This window comes from Excalfactoria chinensis, chromosome 5, assembly GCF_039878825.1.
Source record: "Excalfactoria chinensis isolate bCotChi1 chromosome 5, bCotChi1.hap2, whole genome shotgun sequence".
NCBI lineage: Eukaryota > Metazoa > Chordata > Aves > Galliformes > Phasianidae > Excalfactoria > Excalfactoria chinensis.
Window position 1 is genome coordinate 45,995,225 of NC_092829.1, and position 23,635 is coordinate 46,018,859.

The 23,635-nt window shown below is 65.6% G+C and overlaps 7 protein-coding genes across 9 annotated transcripts; 3 read left to right on the top strand and 4 right to left on the bottom strand.

Annotated features, from left to right (window-relative positions):
• Window positions 1–205: 205 nt before the first annotated feature.
• SLC43A3 (solute carrier family 43 member 3) lies at window positions 206–6,474 on the bottom strand. Of its 2 annotated transcripts, none has more exons than XM_072338443.1 (13): window positions 6,217–6,474; window positions 4,307–4,520; window positions 3,917–4,046; window positions 3,472–3,518; window positions 3,321–3,397; window positions 3,134–3,226; window positions 2,822–2,961; window positions 2,429–2,535; window positions 2,015–2,170; window positions 1,818–1,931; window positions 1,279–1,465; window positions 938–1,061; window positions 206–484 (listed from the first exon to the last, which is right to left on the bottom strand). In XM_072338443.1, the coding sequence occupies exons 1-13, from the start codon at window positions 6,355–6,357 to the stop codon at window positions 329–331; spliced, it is 1,686 nt and encodes a 561-aa protein (XP_072194544.1). In that variant the 5' UTR covers window positions 6,358–6,474; the 3' UTR covers window positions 206–328. The 2 variants fall into 2 exon arrangements, with proteins under 2 accessions (XP_072194544.1, XP_072194546.1); XM_072338445.1 differs by lacking the exon at window positions 6,217–6,474 and adding an exon at window positions 4,662–4,788.
• Window positions 6,475–7,778: 1,304 nt separating this feature from the next.
• RTN4RL2 (reticulon 4 receptor like 2) lies at window positions 7,779–11,479 on the top strand. Its single transcript, XM_072338446.1, has 3 exons — window positions 7,779–8,008; window positions 9,474–9,958; window positions 10,591–11,479. Exons 1-3 carry the CDS (start codon window positions 7,975–7,977, stop codon window positions 11,320–11,322), a joined length of 1,251 nt encoding a protein of 416 aa, XP_072194547.1. The 5' UTR covers window positions 7,779–7,974; the 3' UTR covers window positions 11,323–11,479.
• TIMM10 (translocase of inner mitochondrial membrane 10) lies at window positions 11,442–12,889 on the bottom strand. The gene is made up of 2 exons (XM_072338447.1): window positions 12,751–12,889; window positions 11,442–12,566 (listed from the first exon to the last, which is right to left on the bottom strand). The coding sequence occupies exons 1-2, from the start codon at window positions 12,819–12,821 to the stop codon at window positions 12,365–12,367; spliced, it is 273 nt and encodes a 90-aa protein (XP_072194548.1). The 5' UTR covers window positions 12,822–12,889; the 3' UTR covers window positions 11,442–12,364.
• A 323-nt stretch (window positions 12,890–13,212) lies between these two features.
• On the top strand, window positions 13,213–16,676 carry SMTNL1 (smoothelin like 1). Of its 2 annotated transcripts, XM_072339136.1 has the most exons (8): window positions 13,213–13,663; window positions 14,090–14,808; window positions 15,034–15,211; window positions 15,495–15,528; window positions 15,670–15,786; window positions 16,063–16,165; window positions 16,256–16,407; window positions 16,476–16,676. In XM_072339136.1, the coding sequence occupies exons 2-8, from the start codon at window positions 14,104–14,106 to the stop codon at window positions 16,618–16,620; spliced, it is 1,434 nt and encodes a 477-aa protein (XP_072195237.1). In that variant the 5' UTR covers window positions 13,213–13,663; window positions 14,090–14,103; the 3' UTR covers window positions 16,621–16,676. The 2 variants fall into 2 exon arrangements, with proteins under 2 accessions (XP_072195237.1, XP_072195236.1); XM_072339135.1 differs by lacking the exon at window positions 13,213–13,663 and having other exon boundaries at window positions 14,018–14,808.
• A 12-nt stretch (window positions 16,677–16,688) lies between these two features.
• LOC140253505 (ubiquitin-conjugating enzyme E2 L5-like) lies at window positions 16,689–18,119 on the bottom strand. Its single transcript, XM_072339137.1, has 4 exons — window positions 18,017–18,119; window positions 17,508–17,597; window positions 17,019–17,205; window positions 16,689–16,949 (listed from the first exon to the last, which is right to left on the bottom strand). Exons 1-4 carry the CDS (start codon window positions 18,035–18,037, stop codon window positions 16,786–16,788), a joined length of 462 nt encoding a protein of 153 aa, XP_072195238.1. The 5' UTR covers window positions 18,038–18,119; the 3' UTR covers window positions 16,689–16,785.
• Window positions 18,120–18,208: 89 nt separating this feature from the next.
• On the top strand, window positions 18,209–21,376 carry SERPING1 (serpin family G member 1). Its single transcript, XM_072339134.1, has 8 exons — window positions 18,209–18,421; window positions 18,607–18,676; window positions 18,758–19,268; window positions 19,351–19,488; window positions 19,560–19,763; window positions 19,873–20,015; window positions 20,190–20,409; window positions 20,777–21,376. The coding sequence occupies exons 2-8, from the start codon at window positions 18,617–18,619 to the stop codon at window positions 21,025–21,027; spliced, it is 1,527 nt and encodes a 508-aa protein (XP_072195235.1). The 5' UTR covers window positions 18,209–18,421; window positions 18,607–18,616; the 3' UTR covers window positions 21,028–21,376.
• Window positions 21,377–21,485: 109 nt separating this feature from the next.
• Window positions 21,486–23,224, bottom strand: YPEL4 (yippee like 4). Its single transcript, XM_072339006.1, has 5 exons — window positions 23,085–23,224; window positions 22,642–22,979; window positions 22,278–22,321; window positions 22,034–22,142; window positions 21,486–21,775 (listed from the first exon to the last, which is right to left on the bottom strand). The coding sequence occupies exons 2-5, from the start codon at window positions 22,831–22,833 to the stop codon at window positions 21,686–21,688; spliced, it is 435 nt and encodes a 144-aa protein (XP_072195107.1). The 5' UTR covers window positions 22,834–22,979; window positions 23,085–23,224; the 3' UTR covers window positions 21,486–21,685.
• Between the last annotated feature and the right edge of the window lie 411 nt (window positions 23,225–23,635).

A 23,635-nucleotide genomic window follows, 5' to 3' on the forward strand; every position in this document is an offset into this window, starting at 1 on the left:
AGGGGCCCTGCCATGGCTCCCCAGTGCCCAGGGAGCCACAGTGGCCCATGTCACTGTCCCAATAAAGTGCCCTATGAACTGCCTTGAGGCCACATGTCCATGTATTTTATGGCCAGGGGAAACTGGGAGCAGAATGGGGCTCAACCCCACAGCAGATACTGGAGAAGCCCCAAGGGTATGGGGCGCCAGGTGGGAGCAGCACCATAAGCAGAGGCATTGGAATATTTATTCCATCCCAAAGCACACCCACCCCTTGCTGTGCCCCCCCAGCACAGTCCCATCCCTCCCTCCAAGTCCAGTATAAAAAAGCTGGGTGGTAGTGCAGGGCTCAGTGGGGTGTCTGGGCGGGGGTCTCGGCACTTGCAGAAGCTTCCAGGGGGCTTGAGGCAGCCTCCAGCTCCTTGGCACGCCGCCGGCATTCGCGGACCACCACCACAGGGCTGATGTAGGCCAGCAGCACCACGGCGATGAGCCCCACATTCATCTGTGGTGGAGTGACAGGGGTTGAGGGCATGGGATCGGGGGCTGATCCCAATCAGACAAGGGGCCAGCTCCTCAGCCCCCTAAAGGCTGCCTGTGTGGGGTAGCAAACCACACCCCATGGTAGTACAGACTAGCATCACACTCCAGCACAGTGTGCTCCCAGGCTACCAGGGGGCAGAACCTCCTGCCCTTCATAGGGCAGCATCCCCACCCGAACTTAGATCAGGCCCTCCATCCCACCATAGCATAAGCCCCATCCTGCCATGGACCGTGGACTCCATTGTCTGGTGTTTCCAAGCCCACGTGGGGGAGGAGTCCCATCCAGCCGGGCACCGGGACCTGCATTTATCCATGGACTCTGACCACCACCCCACCATGGAACTGTCCCCCCCATGAAACTGCCCCCCCCCCCCCCGGAACTGTGGGGTATCTGTAGACTGTGGGGAGCACTCACATAGAAAGGGTCCCCCTGGAGCACTCCACGCACCAGGGCAATGCAGGGATACTGCAACAGGGCCACCAGTGCCGACAGGGCCATGGCCAGCCCGTAGAGCTTCCCAAAGTGCTGCTGGGGAAACCTGCCAGGACAACGTGTATGTCACCACTGTGCCCATCACCTTGCCACCTCCACCCTCACGCAACCACCCCCTCCCTCACCATCATTCCCTGCCTGTCCCCCTCCACCCTGACCCTATTATCGTTGCCCCATCGTCCACCAGCATCCCCACTGCTCCCTTCCCTGCCACCACCACTCTGTCCCCTGCCAACACCAGCATCAAGGTGCACAGGACTCACGCTATGGCCAGGAAGGCGGCGTTGCCCCCGTAGAGGAAGGAGCGGCTGATCACCTGCAGCACGAATGTGGCAAACTGCACAGGCAGCATAGGCACAGCCGCACAGATGGAGAAGAGCAGGCACTGCGTCACCGTCAACACCAGTGACAGCACGGATGCCCGTAGGTCAGCCAGCGCCCCCCGGGCTCCTGCAGGCATGGCAAGGTTAAGGTACAGTGGGGATGTGTCCCCATGTAGAGCAGGAATGGGGAGTGTTAAGGACAAATCCATGGGCACGGTGCGGTCAGGGTATCATGGGGACACTTTTGTGGACACAGTGGGATAAGGACATTGCAGGGTCATGTGCATGGTGGGGACATGTTCATGGATAGGGTGGGATCAGGGCATTGTAGGGTCACATCCATTGGCACAGGGGGGGTCAGGGCTTTGCGGGGACATAACTACAGGCGTAGCAGGGTCAGAGCACAGTGGTAGCATGTCCCAAGCAGAGCAGGGTCAGGGACACCCAGAGCAGGGGGATGGGGGGACGGGGATGGTTACCCTCAGCACGGTGGGCCTTGTTCCGCTTGTGGCGGTCGAGGATGAGGCCGTTCCAGGGAGCACAGAGCACCCCGCAGAGCTGGGTGAAGGCGAAAGCGTTGGTGTAGACGCTCACTGTGGAGAAGCATAGTCAGTGCAGAGGGCTGAACCCCAGCCCCCTGCCTGGCTTACTGTACCCCTTGGCCACCATGCCCTACCCAGGTGTTCATCGCCAAAGGCCAGGTGGTCGAGCAGCGGGTTGAGTGTACCAATGAAGAGGTAGTGGCGCAGCTGCATGACTGAGAGCCACACCACGTGCCACATGAAGAGCCATGAGAGAACGCAGGGCCAGAAGGGCTCCACGGCTGCATTGCCTGCACAGAACAAATGCATCCATTAGGGCTGCCCACACCCACCACACTTGGCCAAGCCCATTCCCCAAAAGTCTCCGCCACAGTTGACACATCCATCCACTTGCGGTTCCAAGTACCCCCACCCAGCCCATGGGCCAACACCCCAGATGACTCTGCCACCACCCACATGGCCACAACCACTTCCCAGCACCCATCACACACATGGCCCATGTGAGGCCATGCCTGTGCCAATACACCCCAGCCCCAGTTCTCCCCCACCTTTTGGGGCACTGGGCTCCAGGGGCACTTCCTCTGGCCCATCATCTTCCGGTGGGCGCTTCTCCTCGTAGGTGCGGTATGACTGGGAGCGCCCTGGGCATGACAGCCTGCAGCATTGCTCGTCTTGTCAACCACCACAGCATCGCAGTGCCACCACCACCTCCACCCGCAGGATGGGCACCATGACCACCACCACCCATGGGATGGGCACCGTGACCACCACCACCACCCAAGGGATGGGCACCATGACCACCACCACCCATGGGATGGGCACCGTGACCACCACCACCACCCAAGGGATGGACCCCACAACCATCACCCACAGGATGGGCACCACCACCTCCTAAGGGATGGGTCTTTCCACCCTGGGAGCGCAGGCAGGGCTTCCCTTACCCGTAGTTGTAGGCAGGTGGCAGTGGGTAGGGGATGTGCATGCGGGGCATGAGGAAGATGGTGCGCAGCAGGTGCCAGGCGCTGCAGGCTGCCATGAAGAGAAACATGGCCCGCAGAGACAGTCCATGTTCATGCAGCACCTGGGGACACATGCAAGTTGCCACCATGCCATGCTGGCCACTGGTCACTGCCCAGGGCCACCATAGATGTCAGACCCCAGCTGTGCCCCCATTTGTCCCCTGCCCACCGCAGTGCCCGTGCCGTGAATCTTGGCAAATCCAGTGCCTGTGGTGTTCCCCATCCCATGCCCACCTTGATAATGAGGAAGATGGCAGACGAGGAGTCAAAGGCCCCGTTGTAGAGAGTGATGATGATGGAGCGGTACTTCCCAAAGAGGTTCCCCACCTGGCACACAGAACCCCCCCATAATGCTGTCAGTGTCCCCATCGCTAGGCAGGGTGCCCCAGCTGTGGGGTGAGGGTTCAGATGTGCCTCCCACCTGCATGTTGGTCAGGATGAGGAGAATGCCGCCCACCGACAGCATTGACATAGCCGGGAAGAGCAGCACTGCTAGGTCTGGGGACACAGGTGTCAGTGGGTTCAAGGGACATGGGTGGGGTGGGGGCACCCCACATCTGCGTGGGTCTCACCTGGTGTGGAGAAGGCAACAAGCAGGGTCCCACCAGTGTAGAGGGAGCTGAAACAAGGGGACAGTGTTCACAAGGTGGGCACAAGATCACCACCCTGTGCAACAACACCCCAGCATCCCACTACTGATCTCATGTGGCACCTCTGGGGTGAAGGAATGTGGGGAAGAGGCTGGCCTTACAGTTACAGGGGTGCCCTGGGGACATCAGTGGGGATGAAGAGCATCTGGGGGGCTGTAGGCAATGAAGAATAGATTGGGGACATTTGGTAGCACTGGGAAGCAAACACTGCTGTCCCCCCCCGAAGTGAGAAGGGCTCCACCAGTCCCACCCTGCCTGGGAGCCCCGATAAACACCCCGCTCCTGATAACGCTCCCACAGCCCTGCATCAGCACCTAGCTAATGTCCCTCCATTCCCAGCACCCCTGCTACCCCCTGCAGCACTCACATGGCGATGAGGCGGGCAACAGCAGTGCCAAAGCGGTCAAAGACGTAGCCCATGGGGAGGGTCATGAAGTTGTTCATGAAGGAGCCGATGGTGAAGACCAGGGAGAACTGCTCATCCTGCCCGCTGCAGTCTGCAAGGCAGCCATCAGTAGGGACAGGGACACCAGCAAGGGGGAGTGGGGAAAATGGGCAGCACCGGGGACAGGAAAAGCAGGGATCCAGCAGACAGTGTGGATAATGGACACTGGGACAGTGGGGACACAGGGATGACAGCAGAAACCTGTGCACCGAAGAGCACCAGACAGCGGGAACATGGGAGGCACGCGGGGCACCCCAGGATGGCAGGGGCAAGAGCTCAGCACTGATGGGGATGGTGACACTGGGGTCATACCGGGATACAGCGTCCCATTGGGGTTGACGTTGGCCGAGGACTCGCACCACTGCTTAAAGTAGCCCAGGTTCTTGAGGACATAGACGAGAGAGGCCCAGCCAAAGATGATGCCACAGAAAGCACCGCACTCCAGCAGTCCCGAGAGCAGTGTGCCCAGCTTCTTGGCCCGCCCCGCGCCCCCTGCCATGCTGCTGGGCACGGGGCTCTGCTGATCCTGCAGGGGACAAGTGGGGCGGTCACAGCCCTCCCTTTCCATATAGTCCTTCACTTTGCATGTGACCAACCACCTGGACAAAGGCCAACCCGGCCCCCACTCCACCTCTTGTCCCCTGATTACCCCCCCGCTGACACCCACCTGTACCCTGGTCCCGCTGCAGCAGCAGTTTGGACTCTGGTCTGGATCCCTGTGTGGGGTGCCCGAGGCACAGGGCTGAACTGTGCACTTCTGCTGGGATCACTGGGGGGGAGCCAGGGCTGCTGGCACCCGATAGGCAGAGAACTCTTTTCCGCCCCCAGCACCACCTCCTTATCTCCCTGCAGCACTCAGTCCTGGGGACCTGCAGCTTCCCTGAGCACCTCCCTGAGCACGTCCCCTGGGGGCCTGGCACAAGAACGCTACACAACCCACAGCATGGAAGCACAGCCCTGGGGGTGGTGGCACTGGTGCTAGGGGCGCTGAGCATAGCACCTGGGGACAATGACACACCCCCAGGGACCTGGCACACACACACCTGCCTATGACTAGGCACCCTGGTACAGCACCTTGCAGACAATGGCACATACCCCCTGGGGACATTGACATACTCTCAGAGAACCTGACACCGTGCCAGGCATGCTGACACACCCCTTGAAGACCCCGGCACCTCTCTGGGAACCCAATCACAGGCACTGGGACACTGGTGGGGAACCCAGCACATTCCACCAGCGTCACTCAAGGGACCTGCAGATGGCTGACGTAAGTGCCAAGGTCATGTCCCCATATCCCTACACAGCACCATGGAGCCCCAGCACTCACCACCACCCACACATGCACCATGGCTTCACCTTGTAACCAGGCCACCCGTAGCCCTGCTGCCAGTGTAATGGCTGCTAATGAAGCCTCATTACAGCTGACCAGGGGGACAGGCGGCTGGCAAAAGATTAACCTGGGCAGATGGAGATGGCTCAGCCCCGAGGTCAGCGGGGCTACACTATATATAGCTGCCCCAGCAGAGGCTGTGGGTTGGGGGCATGAGTAGGGGTGGCACAGGAGGGCTGTGGCAAAGAGAAACGCTACCTGCTTGGCATTGTCACTGTGTGCCACTGGTCTCCCTAGGAAGGAGATGGGGCTCCTGTCCCATCGAGGGGACCTGGAGCCCTCCCGGCCCCGTCGGCTTCCGGGTAGAGCTGCGGGTGCCCGGGGCTAGGGAAAGCCGCAGCCCCATGACGCAGCAGGCGGTCCTAGCAGCCCCCGCGAGGGGAATTTCCTGCAGCCATGCGGGCGCGCACATGGTGAGGCACGCACGTGGTGGGGGGAACACAAGTAGCCCCCAAGTTCGGACCCGCGCAGTCCCGACATCGCCACGAGCATCTCACGTTCCGGCCTTAGCCCCACAGCTCCCACCGCCACCCGCAATCTTCCTGGATCCCCGGGACCGCCCCACCACGCCGCGGAGGGTCCGGGTCGGACTCGGGGCACCCGCTACCCGGTACGCCCCACGGCCCTCGCGAGCATCCTCGGCCGCCGCTCTCCTGGCCCGGCCCGGTTCGGCCCTGCTGGGCGCGGAGCCGCCCGCCCGCATCCGCCGGGAGTGGCACTGCCGCGGCTCCGCCCCTGTTCGGCCCGGCGGGGCGGGGATGCGGCCAGCCCGGATGAGGCTGAGCCCCGTGGCCCGGCCCGGCCCGGCTGGCTCCGAGGACTGCACACTTACCGTCACTTCGGCAGTGCCCGCTCGTCCTTCTAGGCGGGAGGCGGAGCGGAGAGAACCGACGCGGCCTCCGGGGCGGGGGCGGGGCGGGACCGGAGCCGCCGTGGGGTCACCGGGGCTGCGGCCCCCTGACTTGGGGTCCATCCTTAGCCGCGTTCCGTCCCGCTAGCCCCGTGTCCCTCGCTGCCCTCTCTACCATCCATCTGTCCATCCTCCCCCTATCCCACTGCCCCCACGGCCCCATTCATCCCTTCACCCGTCCATTCATCCCTGCTGGCAGGCACCGGCCGCCCCACAACCTGCCACTCAGCTGCACAGCCATCCACCCATCCATCTGCCTGCCTCCCGCCCATCTGTCCCACTCCATCCATCCATCCATCCATCCATCCATCCATCCATCCTGCTTTACACCCACCCAGCCCTACACATGTTCAACATCACCTGCCCTGCACTGTGTCCCTGCTGCCCTCACCCACCCCATGCCTTCACCCCCTCCTCCCCATCCATCATTCCTTTTTTCCATCCATCCATCTCTCTTCCACTGTCCTCCACCATCCTCGGTCCCATCTCATCACCCATCTCTTTCCACTCACATCTTGGTGCCATCGTCCCTCCCAGGACCTACTGGGGTACAAGGGTCTGTCCCACACCCCCACACCATACCCACGGATGGGTGGATGCAAGTAAAGGACCAACACCGGAGGTGCCCAGCGCCTCAGGCCCTGACCCCTCCGTCACTTTGCCCGGACCCATAGGACCCATAGAATAGGGACAGCTATGGCACAGTGGGGCCGGGGGACATCGCGGGGGACAGCGAGCGGATGGCGGCCCCTGAGTCAGCCCCGTGCCGCCCGCAACGCCCACCGCTCCCCACCAGCGTCTGTCTCTCCAGCTTGTGATATTTCGCTCGCCGGGAGCCGCGCCGGAGACGGCACCGCAAACACGGCGGGTGCCAGATTGTGCCGCCGCAGCCTGGCACGGCCACGCGAGCCCCTCCCCACCCGCGCTCCGTGGGCTCCCCGCGCCGCCGCTCCCTCTGCGGTAACCCACGGCCCCCCGCCCCGCGCCCAGCACCGCGGACAGCGCCCGCTCCGGCACCGCGGACAGCGACGCGGTCCCGCGTGGGTATGAGGCGAGGGGTGCCGCCTCGCGGCCCACCCGCGACCGTCCCTCTGTCCCATCCACGGGGACGAACGCCCCTGCCGAGGTGTCCGCCGCCCTCGGGGACACAGAACCCCCCGCGAGGATCCAGAGATGCAGGGGGGGCTTCCCCTCGGCTCGCACCCCGGGCTCACGGTCCCACGCGCGAGTCCTCCCGTCCCCAGTGGGAGCTGACAGGAGGTCTCGCGCCCTCTCCGAGACGCTTCGTGGGTCCCTGGGGACGCGCTGCGGGGCGTCCCCGTGGGTACCCCCCCGGCCGCGCACATCCCGCAGGAGCGCCGCTTTCCTCCGTGGAGTTCCCCCACGCGCGGAGCGGGACGGCCCGGCCCGGCCGAGGAAGGGTTAAGCGGCGGGACCGGCGGCGAGGGGCGGAGCGCGGCCGCCCCGGGATAAGGCGCGGCGCCGGGCAGGGCTCAGCCCCTCCGGGAGCCGCGGGTAGAGCCGAGCCGAGCCCACCCGTGCCATGCCCCGGGGCGGTGGCTGCCGCTCCTCCTCCCGGCGGCGCAGCGGGGGGTAAGGGGCGCGCACCCCCCCCCCCCCGGCACCGGCCATGAGCCGACGTGCAGCGGGCAGCGCCTGAGCGCCCGGCCCGGTCCCGCCATGCGGCCCCCGACGGCTCGGGACCTGCCCCGAGGTAGGCGTGGGGCGGGCCGGGGGCACGGCCCCGAGACCCCCCCGCGGCGGGGCGGGACGGGGCGGGGGTCCCGGCACCCGCGGCGCTGCCTTCGGGGCGCAGCCGCTGCCCCGGGTGCGCACGGAGCGCTTCGGGGTTAACGGGGCGCGCGGTGCGGGGGGCTCGCTGCCCCCGGGGCGCGCAGTGCGGCGCAAAGGGTGCGCGGTGGCACAGAGCCCCGCGGGTGGGTGCCCCGTGGGGTCGCCACAGCGGGGCAAAGGGGAAGCGGGGACGGTGCGGGGCAATGTAGCGGGGGGGGGGGAGGGGTGGAGCCGGCAGCGGGACCCTGCGAGCGGGGGGGCGGCTGCGCGGGGAGCGGAGCTCGGGAGCCGGTGACTTCAGCTCCGAACTGAGTCAGCCCGCGGCGAGGGGGAGTGACAGATGGGGCGCGGGAGGGGGGCGCCGGGGGGGCGCACGCCGGCACGGGGCGCCGGGGGAGGGGGGCGGCGCCGAGCAGCTGCGCCGGACGCCTCCGTGCGTCCCCCCCCATCTCCAACCCCGCCGCCGAGCACCGGGGGGGGCCGCCTCCCTCCCCCCGCAGCGGGCCGTGGAGCCCGAGCCAGGCCGGGCTGAATTATGGATGAGGCGCTCGGGTTGCAGCGCAGGGCACCGGGAAGGCGGAGCGGGGGGGGGGGGGGGGAGCGGGAGAGGAGGAAGAGAGAAGGGGGGGCGGGGGCGCGAACACCCGGAGCGGCGGCGGCGCGTGTCACCGGGGAGAGCGTCAGCCCGCGCCCACGCGCGCACCGCCCCGCACGTGGCCGCGGCACGCGCGCACGTGGCGCCGCCCCGCCCCACTGTCGGGGGCGCGCGTGGGGGGGACAGATCCCCCCTCCCCTTCCCCAAAGGGGTCCCATGGGACTACAGCCCCAGGGGGACAACGGGAGATCCCAAGGGGTAAAGCCATGGAAGCTCTTTGGAGTGCCAGTCCCCGTGAGGTGCTGGACTCAGTGGGGTGGGCAGTGTCATGGGTGTGCGTGGCACCCGAGGGCCCCTGTGGGATCCTGGCCCTATAGGATATGCATGGCCATGTTGAATGGTGCATTGCCCTACTGGCTTCTTATGGGATCCTTGACCTTATGTCATGGCCCTCGTGGTTCCTATAACGTAGCTCTCCTGGAGAGCATGGGATGGATGTGGCCCATGTATAGAGTTCTTGGAATACCTGACCTTAAGGGATGGCCATGGCCATGACCATAAGGGGTGGACATAGCCCTGTAGAGCTCCTGGAGCTCCTGGCTGCATGGAATGGGAACAGCCATGTGGGAGGGGCGGGGGGGGTTCCTAGGGCCTGGTGGCAGCTGGGCTGCCCCTTGGGGTGCTCTCCATGGGGTCGATGGGGAGGGCGGTGGGTGCATGGGGCTGGGCCGGGGGTGCGGGGGCGGTGCCCCAGGTTGAGCCCTAGGCTGACGCCCCGCTGTGCCCGCAGGCGGGCGCCTGGCGGCCCTGCTGCTGGCAGCGCTGGCGTGGGTGCCCGGTGGGTCGCCCGCCTGCCCCGCACTCTGCACCTGCTACGTCTCGCCGCCCACCGTCAGCTGCCAGGCCAACAACTTCTCCTCAGTGCCCGCGGGGCTCCCGCCTGGCGCCCGCCGCCTCTTCCTGCAGAACAACGTCATCAGGGCGCTGCGGGCGGGCACCTTCGGGCCCAGCACCGTCACCCTCTGGCTCTACTCCAACAACATCTCCTCCATCCAGCCGGGCACTTTCCGCCACCTGCCCGCCCTCGAGGAGCTCGACCTGGGTGACAACCCGCACCTCCGCGTCCTGGCGCCCGACACCTTCCATGGCCTCCGGCGCCTCCAGGCCCTGCACCTCTACCGGTGCCAGCTGGCCAGCCTGCCCAGCGCCATCTTCCGTGGCCTCCACAGCCTCCAGTACCTCTACCTGCAGGAGAACGGGCTGCTCTACCTCCAGGTCTGACATGGACCGGGCTGGGTCCTGGGATGGCCCTGTGTGGCCGGGCTATGGGGTGCCTCTGGGGAGAGTATGCAGGATGTCACTGAGGTGCGGCAGTGGGCAGTGCTTGCAGGCATGGGCACGGGATGTATCTCAGACAGATACAGTGCAGGGTGGTGGGTGATGCTCAGAATGCAGAGACACAGGGCAGTATGGTGGCTGTAAGGCAGAGACGTGAAAGAGCTCTCTAGGTAATGCCCATGGGGCAAGGACAGGAGATGGGTGACACTGTGGAGCAGGACCATAAAGCAGAGAGATGGATGGATGTTGCTCATGAAGCAGGGTCACAAGGCAGGGTGATGATACCTGTTTTACAGAAGAGCTCTTGGTGGTGATACCCCCGAGGCCAGGACATGGGGCAGGGTGATGGGTGGCACCAGGATGGGGGAATGGCAGAAGACTCTTGGAGCTATCTGTCCAACAGGGTGATGATGGCCATAGGGCAGAGATCTGTGTGACATCCACGAGTTACAGAGGTGATGCAGGGCACTGGGTGGCAATATGGAGTTGGGACAGCGATCGAGGTACTGAGTTATGCTTGCAGGGCTGGGGTCACCCACCCCATCCCTCACCCACCCCATCACCCACAGGACGATCTCTTTGCCGATTTGGCCAACCTGAGCCACCTCTTCCTGCATGGCAATCGGCTGCGAGCTCTGTCCGAGGGCGTTTTCCGCGGGCTGCCCAGCCTGGATCGTCTGCTGCTGCACGCCAACCGCCTGGCCACCGTGCACCGCCGCGCCTTCCGCGGCCTGGCCCGCCTCACCATCCTCTACCTGTTCAACAACAGCCTGGCGGCGTTGCCCGGGGACCCGCTGGCCGCGCTGCCCGCCCTGCAGTTCCTCCGCCTCAACGCCAACCCCTGGGCCTGCGACTGCCGCGCGCGCCCGCTCTGGGCCTGGTTCCGTCGCACTCGCGTCTCCAGCTCGCCCGTGCCCTGCGCCAGCCCCCCGCACCGCCGTGGCACTGACCTACGGAACCTGCGGCCCCGTGACTTCGACGGCTGCCCCGAGGAGGACGAGGAGGAGCACGAAGGCAAAGATGAGGATGACAGCGACGGAGGTGGCGGCGGTGGCGGGGCGGTGGCTGTGGTGGGCACCCCCGGGCGGGCGCTAGGCCGCCCCGGCACCCTGCCTGCCGCACCGCCTTCCGCCTTCTACCGTGACGGGCTGCCGCCCCACGACCTGCGGGGCTCCCAGCCCCGGCCACCCCCTCCGTCCCGTGACTCCCGTGGCCCTCCCGGGGAAACCCCCGTGGCTGCGGCCCCCCGCCCAGCCCCCACCCTCCTGCCCCTGCTGGGCCTGCTCCTGCCCCGTCTCTGAGCCCGACCGGGGGGGCCTCCGGACCCCTCTCAGGTCCTTCTGAGGTGCTTTGGGCAGGAGGCGTCCCCAGGACTCTGCTCCCACCTGTCCCGAGTGAAAAGAACCCACGCAGGCACCGCGCGGTTGGGAATTCTTTATTAAAAATGGTCTTATTTTGGGAGCGTGGGGCCCAGCGGCTGCGGCGCTGCCTTTCCAGGTCACGGCGCTCTCTCCTGAAATATTGATGGCCCCGGCACCGCTGCTGCTGGCTGCAGGGCCCCACGGCGCACGCACCGCTCGCTGCGGCACGGCTGGACAGACACACCGACGTTACACTCAGCAACGCCACCCCGTTGTCACGCCTGCAGCACCTCGCACACCCGCTGCTTGCACGACAGGCGCACGGTGGGGCGTAACGCGACCCACAAGCTGTGAGGACAGTGAGTGTGCGCGCAGCCTGACCCACTTCCAGCCAGCCCCGGGGACACAGCGGCACAGGCGCACTGCGTGTGTATGGGTGGATGGACACACAGTGCCCACCCCCAGGCTGGGGTGTCTCTGGGTGGGTGTTCCTACCTAGTAACCCTGTGCAGGTCTTCCTTGCACACGTGTGCACATCTGTATGTGTGGCTCTGGGGTTGCCTCCATCCGGGTATCCCCCCCTAAGTGTCCCCATGTGGGTATCCCTGTGTGGTCCCTCTCCAGCCATCCATACCAGATGTCTCTGTGACTGTCCCCATGCAGGTATGCTGTTTTCTCACTGCCCCCCTGCAGGTGTCCCTTTGTGGCCATTTCTCCAGGTGTTCCCCAATGTCCCCCCAGCAAGCAGAGTGAGGGGCACAGCCCTGTCCTGACCCCATAAGGGATAAGGAAGGTCTCAGCCTATCCCTGAGGCTGACATGGACACGGCAGACACTCTGGGGTGCCCCCATCTCCAGTAGGTTAGTGGGACACCCCCTGACACAGCACCACAGACGGGTTTGGGGGAACCGAGGGAAGCAGACAGCTGGCCCAGAGCCTCCAGTTTATTGGTACGGTGGGAAGGGGAGTCCGAAGGGAGGGCTCAGGCGGTGCCCGTGCCCTGCTGCATGCGCTTGAGGAGCTCCTCGTCCTGCAGCGACAGCTCCGTCAGCTTCTTGCCCATCCGCTCGTGGACATCCAGGTACTTGGCCACGCAGCGGTCCAGGCACACGCTCTCGCCTTTCGACAGCTCCGCCTCCTTGTAGTGGGGGGGCACGCACTTGAGGTGGCACGCCTGCGTCATCCTGCGGGACAACGCTGTCACACCCCAACAGCTCTGCCCGGCACCCACACTACCCTCCCCATCCCCAGCATCCGCAAAGCCCCCCGCTGCCCCCACCCGCAACACCCACGCGCCTCTCGCCCTCCCAGCGCCTCCCGCTCACGGGCGCTCCCCCAGGCCCCGCCGCGGCCCCTCACGCCGCGCACCGGTTGTACATGTCGGCCATCATGTCCACCTCCAGCTCGGCCGCCAGCTGCTGGGCCCGCAGCGGGTCCATGGCGCTCCCGCACCGGCCTCCCGCAGGATGCACGTGGGACGCGCGCTTCCGCCCACACGCTCAGGCTCTCCGCCTCTCCGCCGGTCTCGACCAATAGGAGACGGGTGGGGGCGGGACAGCGGCTCGTCCCCAGCGCTGATAGGACGCAGGGAGAGGGGGCGGGGCGGCGTGGAGAGCGGTGCGGAGCGGGGTGGCGCTATTTGCCCCAGAGGGGACGGACGAGAGCGGCCGTGGGCGGGGACAGCAGAGGCGGGGCAGGGCTGCAGCGGGTCCGGCCCGGCCCACGCATGACCTCCGCGTGTCCCCGTGGATCTGCCCGGCACGTCTCTGCCCCCGCGTGTCTGTGTCTGCTACGTGTCTGTGTCCCCGTGTCCCGCTATGTGAATGTGTCCCCTATGTCCCCTCGACCCCCACCTAGATCAGGGTACTCTGTCACCTCTGTACCCTGTCACCCTTCTCTCCCGTATATAAGTGTCCCTCGTGGTCCTTCTTGTCCCACGCGTCACCCATCTCCTCCCCATGCCGTGTCTCCCTGTGTCCACTTGTGGTCCTTATATCCCCCCGACCTGTGACACCTCCACGTCCCCCCGTGTCCTCATGTGCACGTGTCCTCCCGTGTCTTACACGTACCCGCGGTTCCACCGTGCCCCGTGTCCCCGTGTTCCCCCTGTTCCCGTGCCATCCTGCAGTCCCCGCTATCCTCAGGCCCCGCCCGGCCGCCCTCGCCCCCCCGCCCCCTCCCCTCCCCGCGGTGCCCCGCTCCGGCCCCCGGCCCGCCCCGTCGGCGCTGACTGAAGGCGGCACCTGCGGCGGTCACTCGGCCGCGGGGCGAGCGGAGCGCGGTGAGCCGGACTACGGGGCGCCGGGGGGATGTGGGGGACGTCGGGGGTTTGGGGTGAGAAAAGAGGATAGGACGGGATCGGGGGGAGGGAGGGAGCTCGGGGTTGGGAATAGGGAGCGGGTTGTGGAACTGGGACTGAGCTGGAGGAGCTGGGAGGGGGCAGGAGGAAAACCTGAATGGGGAATGGGTTGGGTTGGGGTGTGCAGGGGGCGGGAGGGGCTCGGGGATAGGACTGGGGAGTGGGGGTTGGGTCGAGGTGGATGGGATGGGATACATAATGGGATGGGATGGGGACTGGGAGTTGTGTTGGGGCCGCTGGGGTGGGTGGGCGGGAGGAACACTGAGGGATAGAAGTGCAATGGGATTGCATGGGGGGGGGGAGGCATGGATGAAAGGCACAGTGGATACTTGAGTGACAGCCTTGCAGCCCACAGTAGGAGCATGGAGACCCCAACAACCGACGGAGCCCCCACCCCAAGTGACACTGCCCTGGGTGACCTCACGCAGACATCAACAGGGCCCACAGAGGGGATGGTGGGGGGGGACAGCGGGGAAAATGCAGCACAGGGGGGGCAGGAGGAGGATGGGGGGGCTGAAGGAGGGGCTGGGGGGGAGAGTGCAGGGGATGTGAGGATTGGGGGCGAGGTAGAAGCGGAGAAGAACTGTGGGAGTGAGGCCAAGGGGGAGGCAGTAGGGGATGCTGTGAGTGAGGCCAACATGGCAGGAGATGCTGGGAGTGAGGTGAAGGGGGAGGCTGCAAAGGAGGCTGGGAGTGAGGCTAAGGGGGAGGCTGTAGAGGATGCTGGGAGTGAAGCTAAGGATGAGGCTGCAGAAGGTGCTGTAAGTGAGGCTAAGGGGGAGGCAGCCAAGGATGCTGGGAGTGAGGCTAAGGGGGAGGCTGCAGAAGGTGCTGTAAGTGAAGCTAAGGAGGAGGCTGTAGTGGATGCTGGGAGTAAGGCTAAGGGGGAGGCTGCAGAGGATGCTGGCAGTGAGGCCAAGGCAGCAGGGGATGCTGGCAAAGAGCCCGCAGCAGGGCAGGCTGCTGAGCACGAGGCCGAAGGGCAAGCCAGAGGCAGTGCAGTGCCACAGCAGGAGGCTGAGCCGGTGCCCAGGCCAGTGGCAGCAGGCAGCAGCCAAGGCCGGCAGGTGAGAGGAGGCACGGCTGGGGTGGCATTGCCAGGGGCTGGGTACTGGGTGGCACTGGTGGGGTGGGGGTGGCACCGCTGTAGGTTGAGTGACACAGTTGGGGCTTGGGGGGGTGGCACGGGGGACAGGTTGTGTCTGGGCTGGGGTGCGGAGTGGTGGTAGCAGGCTGGATGGCAGCAGTGAGGTGGTGGTACGGCTGTGCAGCCACCATGCCTGTGCCCACAGGAGCCCACCTGGCTGCAGGATGAGGATGATGAGCTGTGGCCTGAGTTCCCCCCCTGCTCGCCCACAGAGGAGGCCGCCAGCCCCACCACCCCTCTCTCCCCTACCTCCCCTGTGTCTCCCACGTTCCCCATGTCTCCCACATCTCCCTCGTCTCCCGTGTCCCCCACATCCCCCACAGGTAAGGGCTACATTGTGCAGGGCCCTGAAATGAGCACAGGGATCCCATTCCAGGGCAGGGGAGGCAGGAGGGGACCTGGGATGAGGAATGGGGGATGAGGTGGGTCCTCTCCCAAGCTCTCTTACAGATCCCCATACACTCTGTAAAGTCCCTCTGTTCCCAGTCCCAGCTGCCCTATTTGGGACCCCCTGCAGTTCCCTCAGGCACTATGGCTGCCCCAGAAGGGTAGCTCTATGCTGGGTGCCCCCTCTTGTCCTACTGACTCCTCTGCTCTTCCCTGCAGCTGGTAGCACTGAGAGCTCAGGTGGCAGTGAGAGGTGAGAAAAGAAAAACAGCCAGCACCAGGGCTGCCTCATAGCCCTGCCCCACTGCTGGCATCCCCATACCCTGATCTCGTACGTGATATCCACGGTGGTGACCCTATCCCTGCTCACAGCCACCACCCCTGTGTTCTACAGTGGTGTGTCTGCAATGGGGCCACGGGGCCGGGTGCCCCCTAGGGTGGCAGCTGTGGGGCGGCCACGAATGAGCAGTCGGGCACATGGACGCAGCGCCATCCTGGAGAAGTTTGGGGGGTGAGTGGGGCCTGGGGAGGTCAGGGTGCGATGAGGACAGTGGGGAGGCAAGGGGACAAGGGGAGGCAGTGGAGGAGCATGGGCAGTGGGGTGGCTGGAGGGCATGGGGCACTGGGGGGAATAGGAAAGCCAAGGGACAATGAGTGACATTGGACAGCTGGGGGCATGGGGCAGTGCGGGGACATTGACAGGGGCATGGAGCACTAAGGGTAGCATTGCCCACTGGTGAGCCCCTGGGGGAATATGCACCAATGGGTGACACTGGGTTGGCCACAGGGCAGCCACAGGCCCAGCTCCACACCTGAAGCGTGTGGGGGCCACGGGCTCAGTGAAGGCCATGCTGTTGGAGTGGTGCCGTGCCAGGACACGTGGCTACCAGGTGAGTACTGGGGCACTGGGGGCTGGCAGAGGACCAGCAGCATCCTGACCCATCCTTCTGCCCTCCCCCCTTCCCTTCCCACCCACACAGCACGTGGACATCCAGAACTTCTCAGGGAGCTGGAGCAGCGGCCTGGCCTTCTGCGCCCTCATCCACAGCTTCTTCCCCGACGCCTTTGACTATGGCAGCCTGGAGCCACAGGACCGCCGGCATAACTTCACCCTGGCCTTCACCACCGCAGAGTGAGTGTGTTCCCATCCCCATCCCCATGTCCACCTCTGGGGCAGCCCTGGTGATGCTGGTCCTGCAGGGAGCGTGTTGACTGTGCCCAGCTGCTGGAGGTGGAGGACATGCTGCGGCTGGCGGTGCCGGACGCCAAGTGCATCTACACTTACGTGCAGGAGCTGTACCGCAGCTTGGTGGCCAAGGGGCTAGTGAAAACCAAGAAGCGCTGAGGCCCCCCAGCCTCATTCCCTACTTTGTCCCCCACCCCCTAGGAATAAAGGTTTGCAGTGCCGTGCTGTGATGCTTCGTCTTTTTCAGGGACAGCATAATGCAGAGGGGTAACAGGCGTGAGGTAGGAGCTTTATGTACAAGGCAGGGGGCACTGAGGTGGGGGCTCAGGGCCCAGGGGTGTCGGGGCGCTGCTCAGCGTAGCGCCGGGTGTGCTCCTCTGCCTGGTGCAGGAAGGCCTCGGGCCTCTCGCTCAGCTCACGGGCCAGCTCGGGGCGCAGCACCTGCTCGGTGCCGGGGTTGTCGAGCAGCAGCAGCAGGTCCTGCAGCACTGTGGGACACGGGGGGAGCATCAGCGAGGGTGCTTGCCGTGTTCCCCACCCCAGCCCCCAGCACCTACCATGTGTGGCGCAGGTGATGGGATCCCAGCTCTCCGGGGAAGTGAGGGGCTGGCACACAGTGCCGTCAGGGCCCACGCCGGGGTGGTGGATGCTGGTGAGGAGCGTGACACGAGGAGGCTCAAAGGGGTGATGTGGGGAGAAGGCCAGCTCGAAGCGAAAGGCACCCGTGTTGTAGGGGGGATTGTTCTGCAGCGGCAATGAGAGCGCTTCAGCCTCCAGCTGTCCTAAAGGGGCACAGCCCCCCTGACTGCCCTGCCCCATGCCCTCCCAGGGTGAGTCCCACCACTTCCCTCTCCCACCCTTCATGGTGCCTCCTAGGGAAGGCTCCCAAGTTTGCCCCAGCAAGGACTCCCTCCATGTCCCCAGGATCTCCCTGTATCCCCATGACCCCTGGGACCTCCCTGTGCCCCTCCCGTACCCCTTCCCCTAAGGACCTCCCCCCCCCAAACCCTCCCTATACCCCCGTGCCCCAGCCCCCTCTTGCCCACAGGCAGCAGCAGTCCCGTCCAGCGCCGCACGTCTCGGTCCACCAAGTGCAGGTCGCGGACCCCGCCCCAGCGCCGCACCTCCTCCAGCTCCTGTGGGCAAGGTCTGGTCAGGGAACGGGGGGACTCAGTGAAGACACGCCTCCAGGATCAGCCCTGGGGCGGAGCAGCCCACGGTCCCCCCCAAAATGGGCCGTATCAACCGGCGGATCACGCCCCGAAACGGGCGGTCTCACCCTTCGGGACGCGCCTCCTCGCCGTGCGGTCCCCGTCGGGGAAACGAAACCGGAACGGCCGCACAGACACCGGGGGATGCTGCGCACCCCGCGGCTGGCATCCACTCTCCCCCGCACGGCGCTACCCGCGCCCCCCGCCCCGCGCAGTGCCGCCCCGCACGCCGTCACCCGATCTCCGCACTCCGACACTCGCACGGCCCCGCCGCCCCAGTCCGGCCCCCCAGGCTGGGTGCCGATAACCGGGTGTCCCCCCCGCTGACCTCGCGCCCTACGCACCATGGCGAGCCGCCTGTCCATGGCCACCGATGTCCGGTGCCCCGTGCCGCCGCTGCAGGATGGGACACCCCGATGCTGCCCTCTCTGGGTGGGGCGGGGCAGGAGGCTGGGGCCCCTCCCCGAGAGGGTGGGTGGGTGGATGGGGGCGGGTTGGGTGCTGTGGGGATGGGGGGGGGCAGGTCCTCCAGCGCGGGGCGGGACGCGGGGCTGGGCCGTGCGGTGCCGGGAGCTGCGCTTCGGCCGGGTGCCCCCGCCAAGCCTGGCCCCCACGCACTTCCCGGCTGATTTACGGGAAGCCGCTATGGCCTCCCGCCCTCCTTAATCTTTAACCACGCAGGCCTGGCTCCGTCCAGTTCCCCCCTGCGGCCGGCCGGACACTTGGGGAGCGGACCAGACGGGTGCCAGGTGGGTCCGGGATGCTGCCCTTCCATCACAAGGGGCGGGTGGGGGTGTCGTGCAGGGAGCACCCGGTGCTGACAGTGTGTGGTTTGTGGGCTTGGGGAGCGGGGTGCTGGGTGCTAAGGGGTGTTGGGAGCGAGGGGGGAGCGCTGGGTGTCTATTTGATACTTTGATCAACGCTTGCCCACCAGGTTGCTCACCATGAAGCTCTGCCTGCTGCTGGCGTGCCTGGTGGCCACTGTCACGGCCGCTGTCAGCCCGGTAAGTGTGGCACAGGGATGTATGTGGACTCCCTGCAGCCAGGTGCCCCCTGCTCACCCTCACCGGTGTCCCCATGCCCAGGTGTCCGTGCCAGAGACCACTCCTTCCGGAATGATGAAGCCAATCCGACTGCATCCAACGCAGATGGTGTTCCCACGTCCCACCACAAGCCCACCAGGGGACGTGGGGACACCAACCCAGCCTGTGCCCAGCTCCAATGCCAGCTCCAGGGAGGAACCCAGCCTGGATGCCGTGTTGGAGGCCTTGGAGCCTCTGGGCCCTGTGGAATTTGCGGCATCACCTGAGGATCCTGGAACAGCTGCCAATGGGAGCATGGCCACACCTGAGCCTGGGACCACCACGGGTCCCCCCAGCACCCCTCCAGGCACAAGCACCCCACCATGCCCTGGGGACGAGGAGCCGGCCGAGACCTGCAGAGCACCAACAAGGGAGCAGAAGGAGGAGGTGGCAAAAGCGCTGGGCACCTTCGCCCTACGCTTCTACCAGCACATGGCAGAGTCTGCCAAACCCAACACGAACCTGCTCTTCTCCCCCCTCAACGTCGCCCTGGGGCTGTCACATCTCCTGCTGGGTGAGGGGCTCCCCGTGCTGCAGCCCACACACCCCGGCCCTCCCAGCTGCCAGGTCCCTCTGAGCCTCACCATTGTCCTCAGGTGCCCGCGGTGAGACCCAGCAGCGCCTGGCTGCCATCCTGGGCTACCGGCCAGGACTGGCCTGTGTGCACGGTGCCCTGCAGCAGCTTACCAACGTGTCAGGGCTGCTCTCCGCCACAGAGATCTTCCACCATCCAGGTAAGACAGACACTGGCAGGGAGGAACAGTGGGGTGGGCAAGGGGGTGACATTATCCGTGTTACCATGCAGACCTGCACCTCCGACCCCGCTTCTTGAATGAGTCGTGGCTCTTCTATGAGGCCCAGCCACAGGAGCTGAGTGGTAATGAGAGCCTGGACTTGCAGCGCATCAATGAGTGGGTGCACAAGGCCACACGTGGGCTTGTGCCCCAGCTGCTGTCCCAGCTGCCTGATGAGCCTCGCCTGGTGCTTCTCAGCGCAGTCCACTTCCAGGGTATGGCACAGTTCCCAGGGTCTATCCAGAATCTGCTCTGAGATCTACCATCCCTTGGTGGCTCTCAGCCCCACAACACCCCCACCCCATGGGCACCGTGTCCCTGCAGCCCGATGGCAAAAGCCATTCAAGACCAAGCATACAGTGCTGCTGCCTTTCATGCGCCATGGGCACCTGCCAGTGGATGTGCCCACCATGACCAGCAAGAAGTACCCTGTGGCCTCCTTCATTGACCCCCACCTGCGGGTGCAGGTACTGCATCCCTGTGCTTGTGGAACGTGATGTCACGGCATGATGTCACTGCCGTGACACGGAAGGGATGTGCCAGGTGGTGATGTCATCCCTGGAGCACTGATGGGAAGTTAGGCTATGGCATCGCTCCCATGGCACTGAATGAGGATGCCAGGCTATGATGTCACACTGCAGGTGGGGCGGCTGGAGCTGAGTGGGGGGCTGAGCCTGGTGGTACTGGTGCCGCGAGGACCCCCAGAGGCACTGGGGGCTGTGGAGCAAGCGTTGGACCCCCCCACCTTCCTGGCACTGCTGCAGCGGGCAGCCAACACCCCCATGCGCCCTACTGCCGTAGCCCTGCCACGCCTGCACCTCGACCTCGCCATGGATGTGGTGGCCATGGTTCATGACATGGGTAAGGCATCCCCCCTCCCCCTGCCTGTGCTGGAGTCATGTCACCTCCTGCACATAAGATGACAGATGGTGACATTGCTCCCTGCAGTAGGTCCCCTGCACCTTTCCCTTGCAACTTCAGTGCCCCCAGTGACACCAGTGCCCCCCATGTTTCTAGTGTTTTCACATGTGTCCGTTGGTTCTCTGTTGGCCCCAGTGGCTCCAATATTCCCATGTCCCTCCATGTCCCCTATGTCCTATTTTGTCCCCTGCTGTTTGCCATTCCCCCCCCCTTGTCCCTGTTGTCCTTTGGTTTCCCCTTGTTCCCGATGCCCCCATCCCCTGCTGTTTCCATGCCGTGGCAATGGCACTGAGGCTGGTTGCTGCAGACTTTGGGCTGTTCCTGGATGCGGAGCTGTGTGGGCTGGCACAGGGCCCGGCAGTGGCAGTGGATGCAGTGCAACACCGGGCTGTGCTGACGCTGGACGAGAAAGGCGTGGAGGCAGCGGGTGCCATGGCCACCTCGGTGGCCCGCATAGCTCTGCAGCTGGAGGCTTTACAGCCCTTCCTCTTCGTGCTCTGGGATGAAGGCAACAACATCCCCCTCTTCATGGGACGCCTTAGTGACCCCCAGGCCTGATGCCTGCCCCCTCCTTCCTCACCTCCATTTCTTCCCTCCCTCCTTCTCTTGTCCCTATCTGCCTTCTCTTATTACCCCTTCCACCTCTCTCTCCCTCTTCCCATTCCTCCCTCCCTGCTCCCCTATATCTTCTCTCCCTTTCCTTCCTCTTCACCCCATCTTTTCCTCTTCCAACCAACCTCCCTCTTGCAACGACCCTCCAGCCACATCCTTCTTTTCTCCCTTCTCCCTCTCACATCTCCCAGATCCTCTGCCCCCATTGGGTGCTCCTGATCCCCAAATAGCTCCTGTGCTTCTGTTTTCCCCCTTCAGCTCTGGGCCTGAGGCCCCAATAAAAGCTCTGAGTTACTGACTGGCTCCTGTTGGAGGGGGATCACTACTGCTGCTGGTGAGACAGGCGCTGTTGTGTCGTCGCCCCCCCCCCCCCCCAGCACTCCAAGGTGACACTTGACACCTTCCTACAAAAAGCTTTTATTCTGCTAGAAAAGCTGCCCGCAGCCTCTGTGCTGGTGACGGCCCCCATGCTCCCACCCCAGCGGGTGACACAGGCTGGCATGGGGTGCCTCCACTGAAGGGCAAAGTGGGGAGGGCCCATGTCAGTAGTCCAGTGCCAGGTGCCTGCCAGGGTAGGTGTCGCTGTGGTGTCCCTCCATGCTGCTCAGTCCCAGCCGTTCTCCTTCACCATGTGCGACATCTCGATGATGAACTTCCCCTCCTTGTACTTCTGGCTGCTCTCGAATGCCTGCTCCTGTGGGGACGGCAGCCTGAGCTCCCCCCAGGGCCCAGGTCGCAGGACACACACACCATGGATTTGGGGTCCCAAGGCAACCATTGTGGGTTAGGGGTGCCCACACAGTGGGCTGCAGCAGGGCTTTGGGTAACCCAGTGGGATTTGTGGTGCCATGGGCTCAGAGTGCCTGTATCATGTCTTTGGGACGCCCAGAGCAAGGGATTGGGGTGCCAGGGTGATGCCCACCCCCAGGTTGGGGGTGCCAGGGGCACTCACGTATTTCCAGCCCAGGGTGGTTTTGCAGCTCTCGCAGAAGATGTCAGCCACAGAGTGGAGCCCAGTGAGCAGCAGGCGCTGTTCGGCCGGGCCGCAGCCCACATTAACCCTGCACCAGACAGGGTGCTGCGGGCACGGCTTGGGATGTTCCTTCGACCTTCTCCGGGACAAGCAGCCCTGGGTGGGCGATAGCTTATCCCGCCCCCCCCTCCCCCAGCATCCCGTCCACCACCGCAGTACTCACACCGAGTTGAACAGGTAGGCACGGCCATGGCTGCCCTGGAAGGACTGCAGGGACACAGCGTGACTCAACCCAGCGCCCCCTGTGCCACCCTCAACCCCCCTCCATCAACACCGTGCCACCACGGGGAGGCACTCTCTGCCACGGAGATGTGGGGAGTATGGGCACGGGGACAGCTGGCACTCTCGGGACAGCACGGAGGGGACACAGCAGAGGGGACGCTGTGGAGGGGACAGCGCGGAGGGGACTATGCAGGGAGGACAGACACCACCGCCCTGGGGATGCTCACTGTTTCCCAGGGACACCGCAGAGGGGAAGGTGGCCATCCCGGGGCCCCGGGGAGGTACCGCGGGCGCAGAGGGGGCACCTTGGAGATGAGCTCCTCGTGCCTGGCCAGGTGTGCACGGCAATGTACGCAGCTGTAGGTGCGGTGCGAGCGCGGTAAGTAGCTGTGGAAGGTCCGGGGAGGCAGACGAGCGGCGGTGGGGACCCGGTGGCGGCGGGCGGGGGGCACGGCGGGGGGCAGGGCCCCGGGGGGCCGCGGGGGCGCGGGGGGCATGGTGCAGCCCCCGCACAGCCGCTCGCAGGGGAAGAAGCAGCGCAGCAGCGTGCCGAGAGCCGTCGTCCCTCCGGGACCGGAGGCGGGGAGCGGCTGCCCGGGGCCTTCCCGGCTGAGAAGCGGGCGGTAAAGGGGACGGGGTTAACCTGCGAAGGGATAAGCGGGGTGGGGTGAGGAGGGGGCAGCGCCGTACCCCGCGGCACCGCCGTACCCCCCCCTCAGCTCCCCCCCCCCCGCGCCTCTCAGCTCACCGCCTGCCGTCGTCCCCGCTGCCGCTGTCCCCGGTGCCGGTGCGGGGGCGCCAGACGGCCGCGGAGGGGGTGGGGGGGAAGGGAGGGGGGAGCCGCACGGCCGGGGACTGCATCACGGCGCCGTGACTCAGTGCTGCGCGTCACCGCACGGCGGCGATACGTCACCGCCGACCCGGGCTGCGGGCTGCGGGCAGAAGGACGGGCCGGTGCTCCGCTGACGGACACGCGGGGCGGATGCGGAGAGAGCGGGCCGAGAGGGGAGCGGCGCTCACGGCGTGTCCGCGGCACACGGCGGGGCCGGGAGAGGTGGAAACGGGGAGAGGCCGTGGCTGCGGCCCCCGGTGGGCGCTACGCCGAGGACACGCAGCCGACACCGGGCAGCGGCGAACCGAAGCGCGCCCGGACTACATCTCCCAGGAGGCCCCGCGCGGCTGCCACGGCAACGCCCTGCGCGCTCCCGTCGATGGAGCGGGCGCGTGGGCTGCGCTCTGACCCCGCTTCCGGCGCTTAGTCTGACCTCACTTCCGTCGCGTTCTGTGACGTAGAGGAAA